The sequence below is a fragment of the Cherax quadricarinatus genome, chromosome 82, assembly GCF_038502225.1.
Source record: "Cherax quadricarinatus isolate ZL_2023a chromosome 82, ASM3850222v1, whole genome shotgun sequence".
Lineage (NCBI taxonomy): Eukaryota > Metazoa > Arthropoda > Malacostraca > Decapoda > Parastacidae > Cherax > Cherax quadricarinatus.
The window spans coordinates 9,729,691-9,756,200 of NC_091373.1; the positions used below are offsets into that span (position 1 = coordinate 9,729,691).

The 26,510-nt window shown below is 39.4% G+C and overlaps 2 protein-coding genes across 2 annotated transcripts in view; one reads left to right on the forward strand and one right to left on the reverse strand.

The window, feature by feature from the left end:
- LOC128702848 (cuticle protein CP1876) overlaps window positions 1-26,510 on the reverse strand; it is a 423,299-nt gene that overhangs the window by 88,672 nt on the left and 308,117 nt on the right. The gene's annotated exons all lie outside the window — the stretch shown is intronic.
- On the forward strand, window positions 5,822-9,460 carry LOC138855123 (uncharacterized). Its single transcript, XM_070102493.1, has 2 exons — window positions 5,822-5,871; window positions 7,670-9,460. The coding sequence occupies exons 1-2, from the start codon at window positions 5,860-5,862 to the stop codon at window positions 8,405-8,407; spliced, it is 750 nt and encodes a 249-aa protein (XP_069958594.1). The 5' UTR covers window positions 5,822-5,859; the 3' UTR covers window positions 8,408-9,460.

The following is a 26,510-nucleotide window of genomic DNA, read 5'->3' on the forward strand; positions in this document are numbered from 1 at the left end:
TATATATAGTTTTTTCATAATTCATCATTTTTCATAGAGGCATTGATAGGGACTATAACTGACTTTATGCTAATATTGCTTAGAGCTACAAAAAAATTATAAATTAAAGTATACCTTAAACTTTAGGTTTAAATTCACTTGTTGACGATACTGGACTGCTTTTTTATATACAAATAACCCGCACATAAAAGACAGAAGCTTACGACGACGTTTCGGTCCGACTTGGACCATTGACAAAGTCACACTGTTATTTGTATATCGTTCCAGTCACGGTATTGTGCCTTTTTGTTATTTACTGGACTGCTTATAAACGTAGTTTGTATAGAAGACACGGTAAGCCTCGATGCTTATATAAACGAAGTCTTCCAGAGAGCTACTGATAAAACTATGATATTCAATGAGAAGAAATGTTAGTTTCTGCATCTCGTTAGAATTTAAGAAATAAATCAATCTCGGACGGAGTTCAAGACAAACTCAAACCACTCAAAAGAACTGAAATAAAATGTGAGAGACCTCTAAGTTATAATGTCAGAAAATCTCTCATTCAAAGAACACAACAATATTATAGCAAATGTAAGAAAAATGGTAGGTTAATTACAAGACTCTTTACAACAAGATATGTCAAACCAATGAAGAAACTCTTCAGGTTACTCGTCCTCTCTAGGCTGGAATGTTATTGTGTAACAGGCAAAATCGCTGAGCTGAAAAATGTAGAGAGAAACTTCACAGCTTATTAAACTCAGTCAAGCACCTAAATTACTGTGAGCTCTTACAACCCCTTGAGCTCTTCTCCTAGAAATGTAAGAAGATACTGTACGATTGTTCCCACACCTGCACAACGAAATTGTTGCTTACGAATACAAGAGGCTTGGCAGGGACTGCAGGATACCTCCAAAGAAAAGCAGGGGAACGATAAGTACACAAAGACACCAATGAGTATTAAGGGAGATCGGCTCTTTAACACCCTCCCTTTATGCACAGGGAGATTACCAACAGTTCCCTTTCTTCAAAAAGTGACCCACAGATTCCTCAAAGCATTTCCCGATCAGCCAGGTTGTGGTATATACACTGGACTGAGGGATGAGGGCACTAAAGGTCTGAGTGATCAGGCCAGCAACCAGGAGGCCTAGTTAAGACCAGGCCTTGGGTGCGGTGACTTCACGGAAGCAACTCCAGGCAAACTGTAGGTAAGACAGGAGTGCCTTGACGCCGGCGGTGAGTTCTTGATCAAAACATTGGAGCTACCTTCCCCTTCCATGGATCATATCTCATTTTCTCACAGTCACCAGTGTACTGAATGATACCTAGAAATTTATAACACTAATTCACTAATTTTATTATTATTATTATTAGTATGCATATTCTTTACAAGTTGTATTTCTGTTGGTACTACATCCCTCAAGGTTATAGCGCTCGTGCGCACACACACACACACACACACACACACACACACACACACACACACACACACACACACACACACACACACACACAGATTCTGGCTATAATCCTCACATAAAGTCAACGACCCGCATGAACCAGCTGTTAATCGTCGGGCAATTTCACTTAGCAGAACACTTTTGTAAGACTCCAAGACATTTGTGGAAGAATTAGTTTTGTGTGTGCGTGTGTGTGTGTGTGTGTGTGTGTGTGTGTGTGTGTGTGTGTGTTTGATTATGTGTGCTTTGTGTGTCCTTTTATACGAGTGATTCCGTGATTATATATATATATATATATATATATATATATATATATATATATATATATATATATATATATATATTAATATATTATATATATATATATATATATATATATATATATATATATATATATATATATATATATATATATATGATGAAATTGGATATCGTTGAAGAGGAAAATGAAAAATAAAATAAAATAAATGGCATACAGCGTTTCACAATCACTGACTTCTAGTGAAATGTTGAAATTTTAAATAGGTGAATTGATGCAGATTTTAATAATTAAATTTTTATACAACTCTGCAGAAGCAACAAGGACACACATTCCCATTTATGATTGTTGTTGTTGGCAACTTTACCATATTTTAAGATAATACAAATTATCATTATGACAATGAAATCAAAATTGAAATAAACGCTGTATATTTCGAGCGAATAGAGAGGCTCTCTTTAGAAGATTAAAAAAAGACTGAATGATAATCATTTTATACTTGAATGATGAACATTTTAACACAGATGTTCATTCAGTGGCGGAAAGGAAGTTGCTTTGCTACAGGTGAATGGCTAAGTCGTAATCTAAGGAATTTATTGTACGTTCCTCTTCCTCTGGATAAACCTAAGTACTTTCTAATTCTTTAAGTATGTAATCCTTTGGTATTTAACGTTCCCCATGACTTTATTCTTAGTAATAGTAGTAGTAGTAATAGTAGTGGTAGTAGTATAGTAGTGGTAGTAGTATAGTAGTAGAAGTGGTGGTAGTGGTAGTAGTATAGTAAAAGTGGTGGTAGTGGTAGTAGTAATAGTGGTAGTAGTAGTAGTAGTGGTAGTAGCAGTAGTGGCAGCAGTAGTAGTGGTAGTAGCAGTAGTGGCAGAAGTAGTAGTGGCAGTAGTGGTAGTAGTAGTAGTGGTAGTAGTGGTAGTAGTAGTAGAGGTAGTAGTGGTAGTAGTGGTAGTAGTGGTAGTAGTAGTAGTGGTAGTAGTAGTGGTAGTAGTAGTGGTAGTAGTAGTGGTGGTGGTAGTAGTCGTGGTGGTAGTAGTAGTATTAGTGGTAGTAGTAGTGGTAGTAATAACGTAGTAATAACAGTGGTAGTAGTAGTGGTAATAGTAACAATGGTAGTAGTGCCAGTAGTAGAAGTAATGGTAGTAGTAGTAGTGGTAGTAGCAGTGGCAGTAGTTGTGGTATTATTATGAGCAGTTGTAGTAGGGGTAGTCGTAATAATAATAATAATAATAATAATATTAATATTAATAATAATGAATAACATTTCAGACTTCTGGGTTTCCAAGAAAAGTTGAGTGCAGAATTCATTAGTGAGAGAGGCAAGTGCGTCCCAGACGGTGTTGAACCGTGTGTAGCATGTATTGATGGCCTCGCAACCCCCTGACTGTGGCGTCATTGCTAACTCCAACCTCGCTCTCCTCCCACCTGGTTATAATAATGATGATGATAATTGTATTCCCCGAGAAGATACATTAGAGTTTCAACAGCAGGTTATAAGTGTATCTTACGTGTGTGAGGAAAAGCCCATAGTTATGCACAGCTTTTAATGCTAGCAAATAAAAATAAGCAATATATATATATATATATATATATATATATATATATATATATATATATATATATATATATATATATGTGTGTGTGTGTGTGTGTGTGTGTGTGTGTGTGTGTGTGTGTGTGTGTGTGTGTGTGTGTGTGTGTCATGCCGAATATGTAAAACCGGTCAATTAGCAAGAACTCGTTTAAAATTAAGTCCTTTCTGAAATTTTCTCTTATACGTTTAAAGATATATATTTTTCATTAATGTTAATGTAAAAATTTTTAATTTTGCACCAAAAGAATCTTAGAAAACTTACCTAACCTTATTATAACAAAAGCAACTTATTTTAGCCTAACCCCACTAAATATACTTTAAATACGTTTACAGTAATTTAGTGCTAAACAAACACAATCAAACATATTTTTTTCGTTAGGTTCAGAATGATTTTGGCGAAATTATTGCATACACAAATTTTCACTTGTCCTATATGGCAAGATGAGCGTTGCTATTTAAGCCAAGATCGCAAGTTCTGCCTATTCGGCACGATATATATATATATATATATATATATATATATATATATATATATATATATATATATATATATATATATATACAAACACTGATCTCTGGCTGAAGGAGACTCGAACCTACGAACCTTAGGACAAGGTACGCAGTGCTTTACCAATCTACCCACACTGGACAATACCTTGGCGTGTAGCTTGGGCTGGCTGCTTTGGATCAAACGTGTAGCGCAAGCTACACGCCAAGGTATTGTCCAGTGTGGGTAGATTGGTAAAGCACTGCGTACCTTGTCCTAAGGTTCGTAGGTTCGAGTCTCCTTCAGCCAGAGATCAGTGTTTGTGTATATTTCGCATGGTCTCGCGAATTCCTTGCATATATATATATATATATATATATATATATATATATATATATATATATATATATATATATATATATATATATTTATTTATTTATTTATATATATTCAAAATATATGAAAATTATGTTACTAGATATTCGAACGCATTTGATACATTAAGATTTTTAAGGCTGCAACCAACATTTTCACCACCAGACGAGATTATAATGTAATCCCTAAATAGGGATTAAAGTAATCTTTCATGTTATATACGCTGAGAGAAAAACACCTCTCGGTGTATATATGCTTTGAAAATTCCATTGTATTGCAATAAATTTAGTTTTTTTTTTTTGGGTGAAATTGGAACATGTATTTGTTAAGATTTTAAATTAAAATTAAGTTTTAAACTGAAGTTTATTTCAAGATAAATAAAGTTTAGGAAATTATATAATAATGGAAGTCAACGTTTATTGGTAATTTAAGGAGATACTTAAATAATTATTTCCACAAAATACATTAAACACATAATTTGCTCATTTAAGTTTGCCTTTGAAATCATTAAGTTAAAAAGAAAATGATTCCATCTGTCAAATCAATGCACATTTTTAAACCCATTTATTTGGATCAATTATTTTTAAAGAGTCTCAGTCGAGGACGAGAAATACAAAAAAAAAAAGTTATTTATCTCAAATATAACGTTTGTGTGTTCAGTTACAGTTATCCAGGAAGTGTCTCAAGACAGCCTCAGTATTAGTGTGTAGTGTTTCGAAAATATTTAGTGAACAGTAGTATGTATGGCATCAGTTTTTAATAAGTGTGGGGGATTTGAATGAAGGTATAATGTGGGTTCTGCCTCTCTTCTGTTGAGCGACTATTGGACCGATAATTGAACTATTGCAAAATATTGAAATACTGCAGAATACTAAGCTATTTACGCAACATTACACTATTCCACAAAATTAAACTATTACGTACCACCAAACTATGTAATATACTAGGTATTTAACTATTACAATACTTTAAACTATTACCGCTGAACTATTCCACAAAACTGAGTTTCATGCAACATTGAACCATTACACAACAGTGAACTATCACACAGTATTGAACTATTACACGAAATTTGCAAAATGCACAGCAACATTTTACTACATCACCCAAGATCCGTAAACTACACGTCCCCCTTATATATAATTATCACACATCAGTGTCCCGACGACTTGTGATCAACATTCTTTCCCATAACTATGAGCTAGACTTTATGCTTCACAACGTTTCGCTCAAGATTGATTTTCATTACCTTTTGATACTGTAGAAAAAACTGGTGCAAAGCAAACTTTTATTATGGCAGCATTTCTCTCTATATAGAGTTTTATGAAGTTACTGGCTTGATAAAGCTCTTCTTAGTACTGTTGGCAACACGCCTTTACACTCAAGTCTTTATACTTCGTCGGCTTGTTACCTCGGTCCCAAGCCCCTCCCCACGCCATACAATTAAGAATAATATTTTTTGGAGTTTCTATGCCGCTTTGGTCTCTCGCATAAATGTTTTTCCTGACGACAGTAAGATCCCTCCCTCCCTCCCTATCTTCCCAATAACCCCCCTGGCATTCCCACACTCCCTCTTCCACTCATTCGGCCTCCAAGGACAACGACATCTGGCTGCACCGCACAGTTATATACCCTGTAGTCTGCTCTATCACTGATTCTCTCGGTCTGTGTTCAAGAAGCAGCATCTACCGCCTCCATGCGCTTCCTCGTAAGTAATTGGGAGGTGGTCGGGTGTGTGGCCTCCGGATTTGACCTCAGTATTCCTACTACTGTAATCTTACAGTGCGAGGGAAGATGCGAAAGTCTTTTGTCTCCGTCTGAGTTATAGTGGAAGAATAACTCTTTCTTGGGATTATTATTCTCTGAGGGATAATAACCCAGGATAACGCATGAAAGCTAAGTTGTGTGGCTAATCTCCGTCAGGGTCCTGAGGTGCTTTTCTCTGGGCTGCGACTCACAACAGTCGACAGTCTTTTATAAAAACAGGAGCAGTAAAATGAACCTGAGTCTTTTCAGTTGTGAGTCGAACTATCACAAATATCAACCTCCTGCAGATGGGATTCGAACTCGAAATATACTGCCACCTCATCTAAACTACGACATTCCCATCTATCCTTCACTACACAGACACCTCACTTCACACCCACTTAAGTCCGGCTCTAAGTAACTAAACAAGAACATGTATGTATGTTTAATCAGGGACGGAGGATCCAACACTGCAGGTGCTGGATGGCTCACACGGGCTTAGTGTTTCAAGATATATAACAATTTCACCGGTAATAATTCACGTGAGGAAGGGTTCCTTTGATGGTGGTGAAGGAATTTGTAGTCTCTTCCCCCTCATCGAACAAGGTTATTTACACTTATTTTAGACATTACATACGTCTGTTTTAGTGATTTCATTCATTACTTTTAAAAATTATTTGCTCACTGATTGGTGGCGTCCATGTGACATACAGCCTTGATATCCTTGTAGCCATAGCCAACAAATTCAATAAACGAAGCTGGAACAATTTATTAATAAAATATTTGAGAGTTTAGGGCTATGGTGACAGACCAAGATGCAACAGGAGTAAATCATTTTCAGATGATGAATGAAGGTGTTTATATAAAAATGTGGTGTGAAGGGTGAAGCTGTATGAAGATTAATTGGTGAATGAAGGGGTGTTTTGAGAACGCGATGAGCAGCGCGAATGATATATGGGGAAACTGGAATAAACAGAAAAATCAATTTATATACAGGAAGGTAAAGGAAGTTAAAAGAGGTGGAGAAAACATCTCCACAATGGAAGCGATATGTGTAATTTAAGTGATAAAGAACATAGCTGAACTAATATTGCTTTGGTTAAGCTAAAGCTAAGTTTTCCCTTTTGTTATATACACTTGTTAGGACAGTATTTTCTGTGTGTAAAAGAAATCTTCATATTAAATACTTCATATTAAATACTGATGTGCGTATAGTTTCATATAGAATTCTTAGTGAGGAAGATGTATTAAAGAATCCTAATTAGGGAAGTGCATTAAGGAAGGTGTGTTCTGGAAGGTACATTATGGAAGGTACATTATGGAAGGTACATTATGGAAGGTACATTATGGAAGGTACATTATGGAAGGTACATTATGGAAGGTACATTATGTAAGGTACATTATGGAAGATTTATTACGGAAGGTGTATTATGGAAGATGTATTATGGAAGGTGTATTATGGAAGATGTATTACGGAAGGTGTATTATGGAAGATGTATTATGGAAGGTGTATTATAGAACATGAATTAGGAAGACGGGTTAATAAAGTGTTAAGAGATGTATGAAAAGAATGCTATAGAAGGGGAATTAAATGAGCTGTATAAGCGAAGTATTGTATTAAAGAGGCGTATTAAGGACAGTGTATTAAGATGTGTGTTAAGGAAGTTGTATTAAGAAAGTTGTACCCAATACCCATTATTCACGAAGCTGTGTTAAATAATGTGTATCAAGACAGGTGTTTTAATTAAGGTGTATTACAGGTATTATTGAGTATTGTTGGTGCAGCCGTGGGTCAGGTGTACCCCCAGGACACACCTGAGGTAGCAGCGGCTCGCGACGCCTTCATGAGAGAATACAACCGCTTGGCGCTGCTGGCTGCCGACGCCCCAGACACAGATGTCGTCAACGAGGAGCCTCGGCGTCACCTGAGGTCCCACAACAGCCATCACAGCCAGGGAGCTCCCCGTTTTCAGCAGGAAGCATCTCCTCCCTACACGCCCTTCTTCGACGCATTTTCCTACTCCGTGAACTTGGGCGGCAACCAGCAGTTCCAGCCAAGTTCAGTTACTTTCCGCTCTGCAACCAACTTCCGTTCCAAACCCTCCTTTCGTACCCCAGACAGATTCAGTACTGCACCCACCTTTCGTACTACAGACAGCTTCAATACCTCACCCACCCTTCGTACAACAGATGTTTTCTCTACAGCACCCACCTTCCGTACTACTGATACCTTCCCTACAGCACCCATCTTACCTGTCACTGCTAGGCCTCGTTCTACAAGACGCAGGAAGGTAAAACAACGTGTTCCCGTTCTAACGTCCCCGGAACAGCACTTCCAGCCATCCCCTGAGTCAATCCCAGCCCCTAGGAGTGGTCCGCTAGCGGATGCCGCACCCGCGGGCGGCGGCAGGTACGTGAGCGTCATCAAGGACGAGGCTGCCGCCAGGGACGCCCACCTCAGCGCTTTGTTTGCTGCCCTGGGCTTCCAGGGGGCATGATTTTAACGTGTGAGGGTGGGGGTATCACCGTGTTATGCCCAGGTGCACAACCCGGGGCAAGACGCAGCCGTCAACACCATGAAGGTTGAGATGCAGTAACATAACGGAGCGTCTGGAGGGGTGTGTAGCACCAGCTGTTGTGGTGTTTGTAGTCAGCAGCTATAAAGGAATGTTTAGTTACCAGCTGTGGTGGTGTGTCTGGTCACCAGCTGTGGTGGTGTGTCTAGTTGCCAGCTGTGGTGATATATCTAGCTAACAGCTGTGATGGTGTCTAGTCACCAGGTGTGGCAGTGTGGCAGTGTGCCTAGTCACCACGTCACCTGTGGCACTGTGTCTAGTCACCACCTGTGGCAGTATGTCTAGTCACCACCTGTGGCAGTGTGTCTAGTCACCACCTGTAGCAGTCTAGTCACCACCTGTGGCTGTGTGTCTAGTCACCGCCTGTGGCAGTGTGTCTAGTCACCACCTGTGGCAGTGTCTAGTCACGACCTGTGGCTGTGTGTCTAGTCACCACCTGTGGCAGTGTGTCTAGTCACCACCTGTGGCAGTGTGTCTAGTCACCACCTGTGGCAGTGTGTCTAGTCACCACCTGTGGCAGTGTGTCTAATCACCACCTGTGGCAGTGTCTAGTCACCACCTGTGGCAGTGTCTAGTCACCACCTGTGGCAGTGTGTCTAGTCACCACCTGTGGCAGTGTCTAGTCACCACCTGTGGCAGTGTCTAGTCACCATCTGTGGCAGTGTCTAGTCACCACCTGTGGCAGTGTCTAGTCACCACCTGTGGCAGTGTCTAGTCACCACCTGTGGCAGTGTGTCTAGTCACCACCTGTGGCAGTGTGTCTAGTCACCACCTGTGGCAGTGTCTAGTCACCACCTGTGGCAGTGTGTCTAGTCAACCCCTGTGGCAGTGTGTCTAGTCACCACCTGTGGCAGTGTGTCTAGTCACCACCTGTGGCAGTGTGTCTAGTCAACCCCTGTGGCAGTGTGTCTAGTCACCACCTGTGGCAGTGTGTCTAGTCACCACCTGTGGCAGTGTGTCTAGTCACCACCTGTGGCAGTGTCTGGTCACCACCTGTGGCAGTGTCTAGTCACCACCTGTGGCAGTGTCTAGTCAACACCTGTGGCAGTGTGTCTAGTCACCACCTGTGGCAGTGTCTAGTCACCACCTGTGGCAGTGTCTAGTCACCACCTGTGGCAGTGTGTCTAGTCACCACCTGTGGCAGTGTGTCTAGTCACCACCTGTGGCAGTGTGTCTAGTCACCACCTGTGGCAGTGTGTCTAGTCACCACCTGTGGCAGTGTGTCTAGTCACCACCTGTGGCAGTGTGTCTAGTCACCACCTGTGGCAGTGTCTAGTCACCAGCTTGAGAGACGAGTACAATCTTCAGAATGTTATAATAACATGTCAACTTCTCATATATATATTACCCTTTATACACAACAGTAAATATTACAATCTGCTATAGAAATGTATATTAATTTCTCGATATTTCTTATTCATTTTACGTTAGTTTCTTTTTCCCTCAACAGTGTGTACGAGAGGTATTTCCAAGGTAACTCAAAAAAAATATATCTAAAACTAGAAAAAAAAACTTGTACTAGAAACTACAGAACCACTTTTTACCAAGACAACATTTCGCTCTATGCATAGCTTATCAAAACGATACGTTTTACACAGAATGAAACTCTGTGTCTCTCTTTGCATCTACAGATATATCGGGAAGAGGACATTTCCTCCAGAATTTGTAGTCGAAAATATTGAAAATCCATGAAATCTTAATTATTTTAATGAGTAAGAACTTTAGTGTCATGATGAGTGTTTGTATGAGGAAGATATGAATGTGAATATGGGAATGATGCATGGATATGAGAGCTAGAATGAGAGAAATGGTGGGTGTGAAAAAATAATTATATTCTTGAGTTTACTGACAAGCCAAGTGTCTCTCTCACCTTCTACGAGAGACCTTGCCTATGGCAGTCTTCTTTGCTCTCCCCCTCAACTACCTGTCTCTCGTTATCCCCCCCTTCTCCCTCACACACACTTCATCTCCATTCCCTTCTCTATTCTTTTCTCTCCCTCTCTCTCTTTGAATTGCTGTTTCCTCTCGCTTTCTCACACTCTCTTCTCACCTTTTTACATAATTTTGTTTTCACGCCTACTACCTTCACTTGTATGTCCGTCTGTCTGTCTGTGTCTGTCTGTGTCTCTCTCTGTCTCTGTTTCTCTCCTCTCTTGTTCCCTCACCATTATTTTCTATAATTTTGCCCGTTGGATACTAATTGTGGCTTTAGTGTCCCAGTATTAAACAGAGAGAGAGAGAGAGAGAGAGAGAGAGAGAGAGAGAGAGAGAGAGAGAGAGAGAGAGAGAGAGAGAGAGAGAGAGAGAGAGAGAGAATGAGTATCATCTTTCCAAACTGATATTTTCTCACCTTTGTAGAACACCCAGCATTCAAGAGAATCCTCCACCACACTGTAAACCCTGAAACTCCTTTAATACATAACAAATTCAGAACACAAAGAATTCTTAAGCGTTACGTGAATAAATTGTTCGAGACAGTCTCGGAAAATTTCGTGGAATGAGATACTTCGAAATACAGCGCCCTCTGAAGTTGAAGGGCAACAGGAGTCAAGTTACTTAAGACCCGGCTGGCCACGTACTTTATTTCTGTCACCTATATGTTCTGAAGAGGCTAGAAGACAGTGCTACATTACCGTTGGTTCAAGAAGTGCTTGTTAATGGTTCCATTGTTCGTCTCTACCCCATGGCTCTGGACCAGACAATCTAAACCGGAAATATTACATGAATGAGAGCTATTGAGAAACAGAGAAATGTAAAGATAAGAATATCGTGGCTCGAAGTAGTAATGTATAAGATTGATCTGTTCTTATATGTTCTTGGGGCTGAAAGAAAAGACGAGAAATATTGCCATCTTACAAAGTGCAGTACTACTAAAAGTATAGTAACAGCAGTAGTAGTTGCAGTAGTAGTAATGTTAGTAGTAGTAGTAATGTTAGTAGTAGTAGTAATGTTAGTGGTGGTAGTAATGTTAGTAGTGGTAGTAATGTTAGTAGTGGTAGTAATGTTAGTAGTGGTAGTAATCTTAGTAGTGGTAGTAATCTTAGTAGTGGTAGTAATGGTAGTAGTAGTGGTGGTAATAATAATAATAGTAGTATTAGCAGAAATAGTATTAATAGTGGTGGTAGAAGTAGTGGTGGTAGAAGTAGTGGTGGTAGAAGTAGTGGTAGTAGCAGTAGTAGTAGTTACCGCTGTTGTAATTAATGTCTTTAACATAAGAACATAAGAAAGGAGGAACACTGCAGGACGCCTGCTGGCCCATACTAGGCAGGTCCTTTACAATTCATCCCACTAACAAAACATTTGCCCAACCCAATTTTCAATGCCACCCAAGAAATAAGCTCTGATGTGAAAGTCCCACTCAAATCCAACCCCTCCCACTCATATACTTATCCAACCTAGATTTGAAACTACCCAAAGTCCCAGCCTCAATAACCCAACTAGGTAGACTGTTCCACTCATCAACTACCCTATTTCCAAACCAATACTTTCCTATGTCCTTTCTAAATCTAAACTTATCTAATTTAAATCCATTACTGCGCGTTCTCTCTTGGAGAGACATCCTCAAGACCTTATTAATATCCCCTTTATTAATACCTATCTTCCACTTATACACTTCGATCAGGTCTCCCCTCATTCTTCGTCTAACAAGTGAATGTAACTTAAGAGTCTTCAATCTTTCTTCATAAGGAAGATTTCTGATGCTATGTATTAATTTAGTCATCCTACGCTGAATGTTTTCTAACGAATTTGTGTCCATTTTGTAATACGGAGACCAGAACTGAGCTGCATAATCTATGTGAGGCCTTACTAATGATGTATAAAGCTGCAGAATGACCTCTGGACTTCTGTTGCTTACACTTCTTGATATAAATCCCAGTAATCTATTTGCCTTATTACGTACGCTTAGGCATTGCTGTCTTGGTTTAAGGTTGCTGCTCACCATAACCCCCAAGTCCTTTTCGCAATCTGTATGGCTAAGTTCTACATCACTTAATTTATAAGTACTAGGGTTATGGGCACTCCCAAGCTTCAGAACCTTGCATTTATCTACATTGAACTGCATCTGCCACTTTTCTGACCAAGAATAGAGTTTGTTTAAATCCTCCTGAAGTTCCCTAACATCTACGTTTGAATCAATTATCCTACCTATCTTTGTGTCATCGGCGAATTTGCTCATATCACTAGTAACTCCCTCATCAAGATCATTGATATATATTATAAACAACAACGGGCCCAAGACTGATCCCTGTGGAACGCCACTTGTTACAGATCCCCACTCGGATTTAACCCCATTTATGGACACTCTCTGCTTCCTGTCAGTGAGCCATGACTCGATCCACGAGAGCACTTTTCCCCCAATGCCATGAGCTGCCACTTTCTTTAACAGTCTATGGTGCGGAACTCTATCAAAAGCCTTACTAAAATCTAAGTAAATAATATCAAATTCTTTATTGTGGTCAACAGCCTCAAAAGCTTTACTGAAGAAAGTTAATAAATTAGTTAGACAAGACCGGCCTCTTGTGAATCCATGCTGAGTATCATTAATCAAGCTATGCTTATCGAGATGGCTTCTTATAATCTCAGCTATAATTGACTCTAGTAATTTGCCTACAATTGAGGTCAGGCTTATTGGGCGGTAATTTGACGGTAACGACTTGTCCCCTGTTTTAAAAATAGGAGTTACATTAGCCATCTTCCACATATCAGACACTACACCTGTTTGAAGAGATAAATTAAAAATATTAGTTAATGGTTCACAGAGTTCCATTTTGCATTCCTTAAGAACCCTTGAAAAAACCTCATCAGGACCCGGCGACTTATTTTGCTTCAGTCTGTCTATCTGCCTCACAACCATCTCAGTAGTGACTGTGATGTTACATAATTTATCTTCTTCTAGCCCACTGTAAAAATTAATTACTGGAATATTGTTAGTGTCTTCCTGTGTAAAAACTGAGAGAAAATAATTATTTAAAATCAAGCACATTTCATTCTCATTGTCAGTAAGGTGCCCATAGTTATTTTTAAGGGGACCTATCTTATCTCTAACTTTTGTTCTATAGACCTGGAAAAAACTTTTTGGGTTAGTTTTAGAATCCCTAGCAACTTTAATTTCATAGTCCCTTTTAGTGTCCTTGTTCCAAAGAAGTAGAGCGTTCTTCATCTTCCTCGGATGAAACCTGATTACCTTTCGCCTCCCATTCTCCAGACACTGTACGACTCCTTCAGATTTAGCGCTTCTCACGAACATAATAATAATAATGCCAACGACAATGAAGACACAGTAACCCCAACATAACATCAACACTGACAACACAGCAGCTGCAACAACAACAACGCAAACAACTCAGCAGCTACAACAACAGCAACGCAAACAATTCTTCAGCTACAACAACGCAAACAACTTTGAAGTCAAGAAGAGGCAGTGTATAAATTAATGATTTCCCAAATACTATATTATTATGTTTCATGTAAAGCGCTAAAACTGTATGACTTATTCAGCACAAAGATAGTGAAGGCTCAATCCTTCTTCCACTTAAGGCAAAACAAACGGGTTTACATAACTGTACATAACTGATACGCTGGCTTTGTACCCAACACTGTATAGTTCCGGCAGGTCTGGTATACCAGTTTTCTCCTTTGATACAACCCACAACAGTTACCTAACTCCTAGGTACCTATTTTTTTACTGCTACATGAGAAAGGGGCAGCATTAGTATAAAGAAACGTTCTATTAAATGGTTAATGGAGAGTAATTAACACTTGCCAGTGAGAAGAGTGACGCTGACATCCCAGAGCAGAAAGCATTGTGTGTCTCGACCCGGCATTAACGTCGAATATTGTTAATAATACAAGAAACTCCACGAAGACATAAAATCGAACCCGGGACCACTCGGTTGTGAGGTGAGCTGTCTTACCACTGAGTTATCCGTCGCTCCATCAAATTGAAAGTGGAATCTGACGAGTTGAACATCAACCGTGTGATGGGCTTCTAATTACCAATTAATTACGTATCCCAACTAATGCGGGTTACTTATAGTGGTTCACTGATTGTCTTTCCCACCGTGTGGTTCCCGGAGATAACTAGAAAATAAATTAGCAGATCGGCATCAAACTTTTTAAAATTATATTAGTGAAAGTAAGAATGTGTTTTTACTGGGTATTAAAACTCTGTAAATTTATAATAATAATAATAATAATAATAATAATAATACTTGAATAGTTATCATTCATTAATCAATGAAGTGAAATGAATCACCATTATGATTATAATTATTTTTCTTTATTTATTTTGACGATAATTACATTAATGCAAACTAATAATAATAATGACAGTAAACCTAATGAAAATAATAAAAAGATGAAAATAAATAATAGTATGGAATACAGACGAAAATGCAAACAAATTAAAGCAGCAAAGGACAGAAGCAAAGTGGACCCGGCAAGGTAGTTTAATAAGTAAACAATGAAAGACGTGTTTATGAACTAAATACAAAGCGAACAAAAACAAAACATTTACACACAAAAACATGTTACGTTGGTACACAGAAGCACACAGGAAAGATGGCTAGCAGAGGACTTTAAAAACTATGAACTTTTGTCTAGAATTCTAGATGCATTATCTAGATGTTTGAGGCAATGATGGTAAAACAAGAGGCTCTCTCCCTAATCTCAGCTCCCTCTGGTTACTGCCATTATGAAAAAAGAGAAATATATCATACCATGAATAAATGGTAAAACATTTACTGGACATTTAGCACTGTTGCTACCACAATTAATCGTGTTACTCCACTCCTGCCCACAAAACTCGGGATACCAGCTGTTCTACTTCTAGTTGCCGAGAGTTTTACTTTTGGGTAATGGTGTTCACCCGGACACGAACAACTGGATATTCTGAGCAGCTTCAAAACACCAGTAAAGCAGTGGTTAGGGTTACGAATCAAATATCAAATATGAACTACAACACAACACAGAGAGCTACATGAACTACAACACAACACACAGAGCTACTTAAACTACAGCACAACACACACAGCTACATGAACTACAACACAACACAGAAAGCTACTTAAACTACAACACAACACACAGAGCCACATGAACTATAACACAACACACAGAGCAACATGAACTACAACTATCTCTACCTCTATTTCTTCTATTAATATTAACTGGGGGGGGGTTATTGTTAACTGTTCGTTCTGATGTTTTTACTGAACTAACATCAGGAATCGGTTGATTACACTTTTCCCCTGTTTTAGTTTCTAAGTTTACAAAGTGCTTGCCCAGCTGGTTCTTAGATTTTGATTCATGTTTACAGCTTCAGCGTAAAGTTTCTTCCATTTTTTTATGACTCTGCTAGAGAAAATATATCAAGCATTTTTCTGTTGCATTTCTTGCCTTGAAGATTCATTCCACTATTTCGAGTTATTGACCTTGCACTTTCAAGTAGGTTTCAGTATTTGATATTAAAGAGAATTAGGCTTCAGATGAATCTGCCAAATTTGCCACTAAAGATGAACTTCTACTCGTCCCCATAGCAATCATCCTACGAGAGAGTAAACCAGTGACCCAAAACACTGCAAAAACAAACACGAGAAACCCTGAACAACACATTAAGATCGGAGCTGTAATATGAAACACCTTTATAGCGACAACTTCAACCTTCGTCTGCCTCCAAGACCTTACCGGACATTAGCACACAGTTATTCTAGCACAGACGTAAACTGTAGCCTTGAAACAACAAAGATTTAACTAAATAACCATAGACAGTTTTAAATATATGTACCCTATAATGAAACACTAAGCGAGTCATTAAATAGTTAAAACCCTCGTCTGGTAGTTTCTTCCTAACAGATTAACAACAAAATGTTTGTTTAAATAGCATACGTTTCCGCCATGCACAACTTCATAACACTAACATACAGATATTGTAGTAAAAAAAATCACCTTGAGCAAGTAAACTTTTAACAACATGTATTAATTTCTGCTGTTTTCAAACGAGTTTCAAGCAAGTGATTCATACAATAGTGAAGTGGTAAAACAGTTTACTTTTATTGTTTCTATCTCATTTGGTATATATTATAGCGTCCATGTAAACAATACTGAAATAATTCATTTCTAACTCTATGAACAACATTTTTAACATTTTTACCTGGGTTTTCCTGCAATGGATTCTCTTGTTACTACTACTATTACTATTGCTACTACTACTACTACTACTACTACTAATACTAAGGGATCACCCCTTCAGCCCAGCGATTAAGACGAGTATAAACAAAATGAATTATACTAAAATCAGTGAGATTTCATTCTTGTTAATTACCTAACAAATTAATTGCTAAACGCCTTTCTAATTGTAATTAACTTCCTGATATAATGAGCAAGTAAACATCACTTACATTAAAACAACCGTCCTGACAGTCAAATAAATCGTCAACAAATTAACACATTCGTTTCACCTTACAGTAATTATTAACATCGTGGAAACTGTCGACAGTTCAGAGTTCGACGCAGTTTTGAAAGGAATTTGCTTCATGCATAGACATTCCTGCCAAGCTGTGGCTTACAGCTGCTGAAAGTCGTGCTCCACAAAAACCATATTCATAGTAGCAAACAACATTTTTGCCAACAGTTTCTGTCAGTCGGTCCAAAGTAACTAAAACAAAAATAATTACTACAACTACTACTACTAACACCACCACTACTACTACAATAAAAATAATAATAATAATAATAATTATTATTATTATTATTGTTATTATTATAACAAAGGTAAAAGCTAAAAACTAGAGGATTAAAATATTCCAAGTCAGTAAAAATGGTCTGAAGTTATTCCACAAAAAATTAGGTCTGATTTATGTTAATGAAACTCTTTGCAAGGTTGTCTAATCAGAGGGTTTATTCCTTATTTATTACGATAGGTATAACTTCATTAGTGTAAAAGGATCATTAAGCGAGAGGTCATTTTGTGATGAATGTGTGTTAATTTGAAGGTCTTAAGACCTGCCTGCCTGACCTAGTGTTTTGTTGAAAAGATGACTCGTTTAGAAAGTAAGCGTGTGTGTGTGTGTGTGTGTGTGTGTGTGTGTATATATACTCACCTAATTGTGGTTGCAGGGGTCGAGACTCAGCTCCTGGTCCCGCCTCTTCACTGATTGCTACTAGGTCCTCTCTCTCTCTCTCCCTTTCTCTGCCCTGAGCTTAGTCATACCTCGTCTTAAAGCTCTGTATGGTTCCTGCCTCCAATACATCACTTGCTAGGTTATTCCACTTCCTGACGACTCTATGACTGAAGAAATACTTCCTAACATCCCTGTGGCTCGTCTGAGTCTTCAGCTTCTAACTGTGACCCCTTGTTTCTGTGTCCCCTCTCTGGAACATCCCGTCTCTGTCCACCTTATCGTATGTCGTTATCATATCTCCTCTGACCCTCCTCTCCTCCAGTGTAGTCAGGCCGGTTTCCCTCATCCTTTCTTCGTAGAACATTCCCCTGAGCTCCGGAACTAACCTTGTTGCAAACCTTTGCACTTTCTCTAATTTCTTGACGTGCTTGACCAGATGTGGGTTCCAAACTGGGTCTGCATACTCCAGTATGGGCCTGACGTACACAGTGTACAGTGTCTTGAACGATTCCTTACTAACGTATCGGAACGCTATTCTTAGGTTTGCCAGGCGCCCATATGCTGCAGCAGTTATGTGGTTGATGTATGCTTCCGGAGACGTGTTCGGTGTTATGCTCACCCCAAGATCTTTCTCCCTGAGTGAAGTTTGCAGTCTTTGTCCACCCAGCCTATACTCTGTCTGCGGTCTTCTTTGCCCTTCCCCAATCTTCATGAATTTGCATTTGGCGGGGTTGGATTCGAGAAGCCCGTTGCTGGACCACGTGTCTAGCCTGTCCAGGTCTCTTTGTAGTCCTGTCTGGTCCTCATCTGATTTAATTCTCATTAACTTCACGTCATCTGCGAACAGGGACACTTCTGAGTCAGTCCCTTCCATCATGTCATTCACATATACCAAAAATAACACTGGTCCTGTATGTGTGTGTGTGTGTGTGTGTGTGTGTGTGTGTGTGTGTGTGTGTGTGTGTGTGTGTGTTTACTCACCTATTTGTGGTTGCAGGGGTCGAGGCATAGCTCCTGGCCCCTGCGTGTGTGTGTGCGCGCTCACCTATTTGTGGCTGCAGGGGTCAGACATAGCTCATGGCCCCTGTGTGTGCGTGTGTGTGTGTGTGTGTGTGTGTGTGTGTGTGTGTGAGAGAGAGAGTGAGAGAGAGATAGAGAGAGCACGCTTGGGAATTAAATGACCTCTGAGCTGCAAGTTAAGCTCAAGCTTTTACTTTACGTCCAGCGGCGTCGCTGCTTCCTTAGTCTCTTAGGTTCTTTTACATTTATCCATTTTAGTCAGCGTATCTGTATCGCCAGTACAATGAAAAGGATCGAATCTCTTCCACTCGTTGCGTTGAATGACTCACACGCCTTTGGTGCTTCACGCTGAAGTTAGTACCTGTGAACATATATATGAAGTTAGCTGCGAGGCTAAATACTCTCTTGCATTAATCTTATTTATGTGTCTTTAGCTTTCATTTAGAATAAAGACAGAAAGGCAGTTTAGATATTTTAGGTAGACAAAATTTGGCTTGGAGACCCATCTTGAAGATTAAACTTTGAGGCCAGTTTTAGATACCATACTATCTCAGGCCATTGAGACTTTTACAGTTTGGTTACCGGATGAAAGGTCGCTCATGTGGAGTGTCTACAGTGCTTTTGTTATATTATTTTTCGATATTTTATACCACTTTACGTTCCGCTTCCATTTATGCTCTTTTATCCTCCCTCCACGCTCTGCAAATTCTCTTAAGTATGTTTTACGTCGTTATCATGTCTTTCCTGATTTCTCGCTCTTCTGAGATACCTAGGTTCAGTTTCCTTTAGTGTCTCCTCGAAGAGCAGACCACTCAGCTCCGGAACTAATCTCTGTGAACCATTAGATTTTCTCGAGCTTCTGTGCGTGCTTGAATAGGTGTGGTTCCATGCTGGTGCATAATGATGAGGCTCAGGGTTAAGGTCATCTGTGACGCAGTAGAGTGATAGCATTAATGCCACCATCACTCGCATAGAGCTAAGGTCATCAGTGACGCAGTAGAGTGATAGCATTAATGCCACCAACTCTCACATAGAGCTAAGGTCATCAGTGACGCAGAAGAATCAGCAACATAAATGCAATTTTTGTTCTGATTTCCGAATTTCTGAAAATTTGAAATTTTAGCGAAAATTTCAATTTTTCAGAAATTCGGAAATCGTCCGAATCTGTCTTATCATGATCACCCCCTCCCCCCTCACCACCCCCATACCCAAGACCTGATCATTCCAGCATATTAGTATGAACTAAGTCTAATTAAAAACTCTAATACTGTCCAAAGCTATGATAATTATTTTAGTCCTGAGTATAAATTGCATTCTACCACATTACCATTAGCAAAATATAATTATTTACTATAGCTGACTAATAACACGTACAAAATTTAACATACATTATTAGCAACTTCTGCGTGGCTTCTGGACATTTTTTTTTTTTTTAATTTTCAGCTTTCTGTATTATTTTATAAGCTGCAGATTCCGTCCAATTGTAATTTTCCGAGGCATGATTCCTGGTATTGATTCTGGTTTAAATCCATGTGTGATGGGGTAGAACAGTGTAAGCTTGATTTTGTGGAGGTGATGGTAGCGTGATGGAGTGTGGTGTGGTGTATTGAGGCGTGTGGTGAGTGACGAGGTGGTGTGGGTGATGGGGTGTGGTGTATTGAGGCGTGTGTTGAGTGACGAGGTGGTGTGGGTGATGGGGTGTGGTGTATTGAGGCGTGTGTTGAGTGACGAGGTGGTGTGGGTGATGGGGTGTGGTGTATTGAGGCGTGTGTTGAGTGACGAGGTGGTGTGGGTGATGGGGTGTGGTGTATTGAGGCGTGTGTTGAGTGACGAGGTGGTGTGGGTGATGGGGTGTGGTGTGTTGAGGGTGTGGTATTATGTAGTAGGGTGAGTTGTAGTCGGGTCATGGTGTGAGAAGGTGACATTACTTAGTGGCGATGACAGTCTCTTTTTGTGTGGGCAAAGGAGGCAAATTGTGTGGTAATAACTCATTTTGGTAGAGTGGCAGTTTGTCATGATAGAATGTTGTTTGGTGATGGTGTGTGTTGTTTGGTAATATCGTTTTATGTGGTGAGGATGTGTATTGTTTAGTGATGGTGGTGTGTATTGTTTAGTGACAGTAAGGGTGTGTATTGTTTAGTGATGGTGATGGTGTGTATTGTTTAGTGACAGTGAGGGTATGTATTGTTTAGTGACAGTGAGGGTATGTATTGTTTAGTGACAGTGAGGGTGTGTATTGTTTAGTGATGGTGAATTTTATGTGGTATTTAGTGATGGTGAGGTTATGTATTGTTTAGTGATGGTGATGGTGTGTATTGTTTAGTGATGAGATTGTTTATTGTTTAGTGATTGTAGTGATGGTGACTTACGCGGTTACGCGGTGATGAGTTTTGTTTTCCTGAAGCAAGGCGATGTAAATCCTGGTCGTGACTGCCATCAAGGCTGGACCCATCACTGACTTCCCGAATGTATCAAGCAAATGTACCATTCTAGCCTAATAAGAATAATCCTTCTAGGTAGGTTTATATACCTAATATTTTTCTATATCTAGTATGATTTTATAGACTAATCTCACACTAAAACAGTTACGGCAAGATTTAGCTCATGCCTTTTCAAACTTGTTATAAAGAGCGTGGTTAGAGTACTGGTCTGCTAATTTTAGGAGTGGCTTTCCTAGGGTTCAAATCCAAGGTGAATTACATAAATATTTTAATGACATTTGTTACCTTTTTTTTCTGAACTGTCCCTCGCTTTGTGTAAGGTATGACGCCATTCACTGAAAATGCTTGAAGTCTTCTGTCTATCTTCTCGGAATGTTTTTCAAGTTGTAGCACCTAATACCTGCCCTTGGATCCCCATTCCAGTGTGTGTGTGTGTGTGTGTGTGGATGGAAGGGATGTGGATGAGGACGTCTTAGAGTGACGAATCTTGAAGCCCAGCAAATAAACACGAAATAAGAGAGGAAGAGAATTAAAACGTTCCGTTAGAAATGTGAAGGTCGAGATGGAGCAGTCCGGTCAGTGTTTTTCTTCGTGTCAGGAGGTCAGGTGTCTTGAGCCATAATGACATTCTTAAGATGTTGCATCAGTGGCTGGCAGAGGTTTCGTCCTTGAGAAGGCGTGACGGGAAGGAACAAGTGCGGGCAAAGGTCATGAAAGGGCGAGTGGGGTAGGCAGGGTTCGGATGGGGCAGCTTGATAGTCTGGAAGCGCCGAGATGGGCATCGATAAGATGAGACGGGGAGGAAAATTTACAGTCGAGGTGGGACAAAGTTAAAAGCTGCTACGTGGGAGTAGTATCTTCCTAGATCATTACAAGCACTTCCTTCGATCCTAACCTCAATTACCTAAACAGAAGAAAAGCCAGATGGCTTCTTTATAAACTGCAAAGTCTTTTGCTATCTACCTTTACCACACACACCCCGCTTCATCAGATTTCTCTAACACCTGGCATCATCACACTGGTCATCACCATAGATATTACCAGTAATGGCATCAGTGTCACCCTGCAAATTTGAATTGACGACCATCAACAGCCAGACTGGTCAGAGATTTGCATGCGATTAGCAGATGGAGGATCGAGCTTCCAACACTCCTTATGCTGTATAACCCACACGGGTCTGGCGCTTCGTGAAATGCAATAACAATGCAAGCTTGGTTTCTCATGTGAGTTATAAAATACGCACCATTGTTAGAAATACTTTTTTTTTATCTCCCTCTTCGTCTATATACTTTCGTACTTTTGCATTATATTTATTCTTGCTTCCCTTTTCACCTTCTCATTCGTTCGTTATTGAGTTATTATTTTTACATCTCCTTTGTATCACTAATAAAGCATTTATAAAAAAAACGAAAACCCTGGTGAAAAGTTCATTTAATACGTAAGTTACAATCACAGTGCTCTATAATTCACTAATAAATTTATATATCTGGGCCAGCTGGGACATTCTTGTGAAATATAGAGGTGTGTCTGGTCACGATGATCCCTGAGGGCGGTTCTAGCCAGGCTCACAGTCAGACAGTTGCCTGACATATTGTAAACATGAAATTTCATTCAGTTTATCTTATATGACATGAAGGGTGACTTAAGAACGTAGTCAAATTTACGTTTCACGAAACTGGGCTTTCGTCATCCTTCGTGCAGTGTTTATTATTTTTATTTATTTATTTATTTAACAGATAAACATTTCCGACCTTCAACACACACTATAACGAAGACTTCACTTCATATTCGGGAAACACAACGAGGGCGAGTCATTCATACAAGCGTTAATGGTCTAACAAGCACCAATTAACAACACGAGACAGGCTCGTATATTCATTCAACTAAAATCAGCGCGTCAGGGACGCTTGTTCATCTGAAGCAGGATACTCCATGCTTCTGATTGTGTCACTGAGTCGACCTGTTAATTATTACTATTACTATTGTTACTGTTTGTAGTAGTAGGTAGTAGTAGTAGCAGTAGATATATTAATAGTAGCAGGAGATGTTGTAGTAGCAGATGTAGTAGTAATAGCAGTAGATGTAGTAGAAGTAGCAGTAATAGCAGAGTAGTAGTAGTAGAATCAGTAGCAACTCCAGCAATCATCCTTGTTTCGTTTCTCTCATTACTGTTCTTCTCTCTTCCAATTCTTCAGCACCTTATTTCTCCCTAACCAACTGTATTGCTTTTATTCCTTTTCCACCTCGACGTTGGTCTCAGTCCTCCTCACTCCTTTCTTCATCGCCCCTTTCCCCCTTTCCTCTTGCCTCCCCGTCTCTCACCCTTTTCCTCCCTACCATTTATTCCCGTCCTGCTAACCTTTAAACATCCCTCTCCGAAACCGTAAATAAGAACTTGCTCCCCTCGAACCAATGTGAGACTGATTCAGTTGTGTTGGGTCCCAACCTCTCTCAACTCAATTACACAGGGCAATATTTAACCGAGAGGAAAAACAAACAAAATGCGACAGTAGGATTCCTAGCCGGAAATTTCTAGTGCATGCAGAAGGAAAACCAACTGCGTAAAACCGCATACTAAATATGCTCTGCAATTTTAGTACCCAAATTGACGTCACAGTTGAAGAGTGCAAATAACTGCTGTTAATTTATTTTGTCAGGAAAAAAAAGTCAGCTGGCCTTAATTATTTGATGACCTGATCAGTGCAAAGAGAGGCAGCTAAGCTAATGCTTTCATTAAAAAATATTTCCTGTGAACTGGGCTTAAAGTATGCATCCCGTTCTCCTCTGGGCAGCGAGCAACTCCGGCTATTTTGCATGACTGATCACCTACAGTCATACAAAATACCGAGAAATTACCACATGAAGGCGGCCGCTCTTCAAGTTCCTCACAGTGTTTATATTGTCTGTGTCTGGACAAAATATTCTTATAACAAATCTGCTCAAATCTCATTCCATGGCATCTATATGATCCATAAAAATTTAGTGCTCACCAAAGAATACAATAACTGGATATATATATATATATATATATATATATATATATATATATATATATATATACATATATATATATATATATATATATATATATATATATATATATATATATATATATATATATGTATATATAAAAATATAGGGAGGTACCACCTCTAGAACTGTTATAGGGACCCTCATCCTCAGAGAAAAGAATAAACTTGCTTCAGGGAAAACTCAAGGTTCTCCCTGAAGCTGTTTGAGAATTTTCTCCTACCACCCCCTATATTTTATATATATTTTATTTAAAGACAAAATACATTGACAAAACATTCACAAAAATACGATAGAAAGTAAAACATATTATATATATATATATATATATATATATATATATATATATATATATATATATATATATATATATATATATATATATATATATATATATATATCAATTCACAACAGGATTCGAACCAGCACACTCTACATTAAGGTGCGCAGTACTTTATCCATATATCCAGACCCCAGATAAATACGGACGCCTAGCCTCTTATGATCTTACCGTCTCACGACAGAGAATTAATTCATATGTTATAAAAACTGTAGCAAAAATAGTGAGGACTCGTTTATATTTATATTAGTGAAATAATTTTGTAGTGAGCATAGCAGTAGCAAGATAGCGTTATCTACCTACTTTATTTTAGTCCGTTCCCTGTTCGTCTTTTTCATTTTAATTCCGTACACTATCGTCTTCTCTCTTATCGTATTCGTCCTCTCCCTCATCATCTTTGCACAATTCCTCTATCATCGTCGGTTTTCTTGTCACCTTCGTCCTCATAATCATTTTTTTTCTCCTTGTGCTGACGTTGTTGGCGAGGGACCAGCCAGGGGGCAGCATCGGCCCGAGGGACTCCCTGTTTTTCCAGCGGTTATTATGGAGTTTTGGTTCGCAAAGACTCCTTTCCAACCTCCTTCCCTCCCTCCCTCCCTCCCAATCACCTTCCCTCTCTCCCTCCTTCCTACCCACTATCTTTCCTCCAGCCCAACTTCCCTCATCCTCTCCCTTAGTTCATCCTTATCTCTCTCTACCCCCTACTCTCCTCCTTCACTCCTTCCCTTCCCTCTCCCTTTCTATTCCTATAATTCATCTCTGTTCCCACCATCTCCTTTCTCTAGTCGCACCTTCTCTTTTTCCTCATTTCTTCCTTACTCCTACCACCGCCCCTCCCTCTTTCTGTCCTACCTTCCCCCTCTTTCTCTCTCTCGTCTTTTCTTTCCATCCCCATCACTCCTCCATCTCTTCATTTTCTCACCTTTCCTCTTTCCTTTCTGAGAGAGATCAACTAAGAATGGAATCCAAGAGAAAATGATTGAAAAATAAATAACTAAAATCGAGATAAAAACTATAAAAGAAATTCGGAAAAAATCCCGAAACAAAAGAAAAGTAAGACAGAATAACTTGTATCCTCGGGGAAAAAGGGAAAATGGTTTCGTGTTGACCAAAGCTCACCAGAGTTTGATCAAATTCTGAACAGTCAAACGTAGGAGCGGTGGGTGGTGGTTTCGGGGTGGTAGCTTGGTGAAGGTAGTTGGTAATTGTTTGTTTGCCAGTAGTTCGATGGTGGTTGTTGGTTGGTAATGGTGGTGTTGGGGTGGTTGGGTCACATTGGTTGTGTTTTGACTGGGTGGTAGTAGTGTATGTAGTGGTTATTAGGTGACTGTCTTGGTGGTTTTTGTGGTGGTTGTGGTGGTGGCTGGGTAGTAATAGTTATGCTATGGTTAGGTAGTAGTGCTTCGACAGTATCTAAGTATTCCCCCTAGGAAAAAATTACACTCTTTCTAAATTTGGGGGTAAAACAGTGCCTGAAGAATGGGAGGCAATTCGGTTTAATTCAATTAAAGGGACAGTAGCTCCAAGTCCCTGAATCAAAGTCAACCACATACAGGAACCTCCCTTGAAGTGACCAAATTAAAAAAATAAACACTAGAAAATTTTGATTATTCAGGGCTTCAAGTGTAGAATAAAAAAACATTAATTCTCTGCCAGCATTTCTAATTTCCTTTATAACTGGGTCACACACAATCACCCGGTGTGACCCAGTGACGTGGGTCACAAACCCCGCTACCACGGTAAGGAGACCCCTATTTTCATCACAAATACTTACATCAGCAACATGTTGCTACCCTGTTCAGTATAATAGTCCAACAGTGGGAATAAAATGCTGTTTCCAGTTACTTTCCATCAGGCACGAGGGCTCATGCAGGGTGTTGAAATCTGTCAGCCTGAGCTGAGAGACTTCACGAAAGGCAATGAGGATATTGCTAAGTATTCCAGTAAAGGTGAGAAAGTGGGAGGGGGATGGTAGAAAGGAATTACTAATCCCATCTCCACGGTAAACTTTCCGAGTTCCGAAAAAATCACATGGAGTCCAAATCGTTAAAAAAAAAAAAAAAAAAAATATT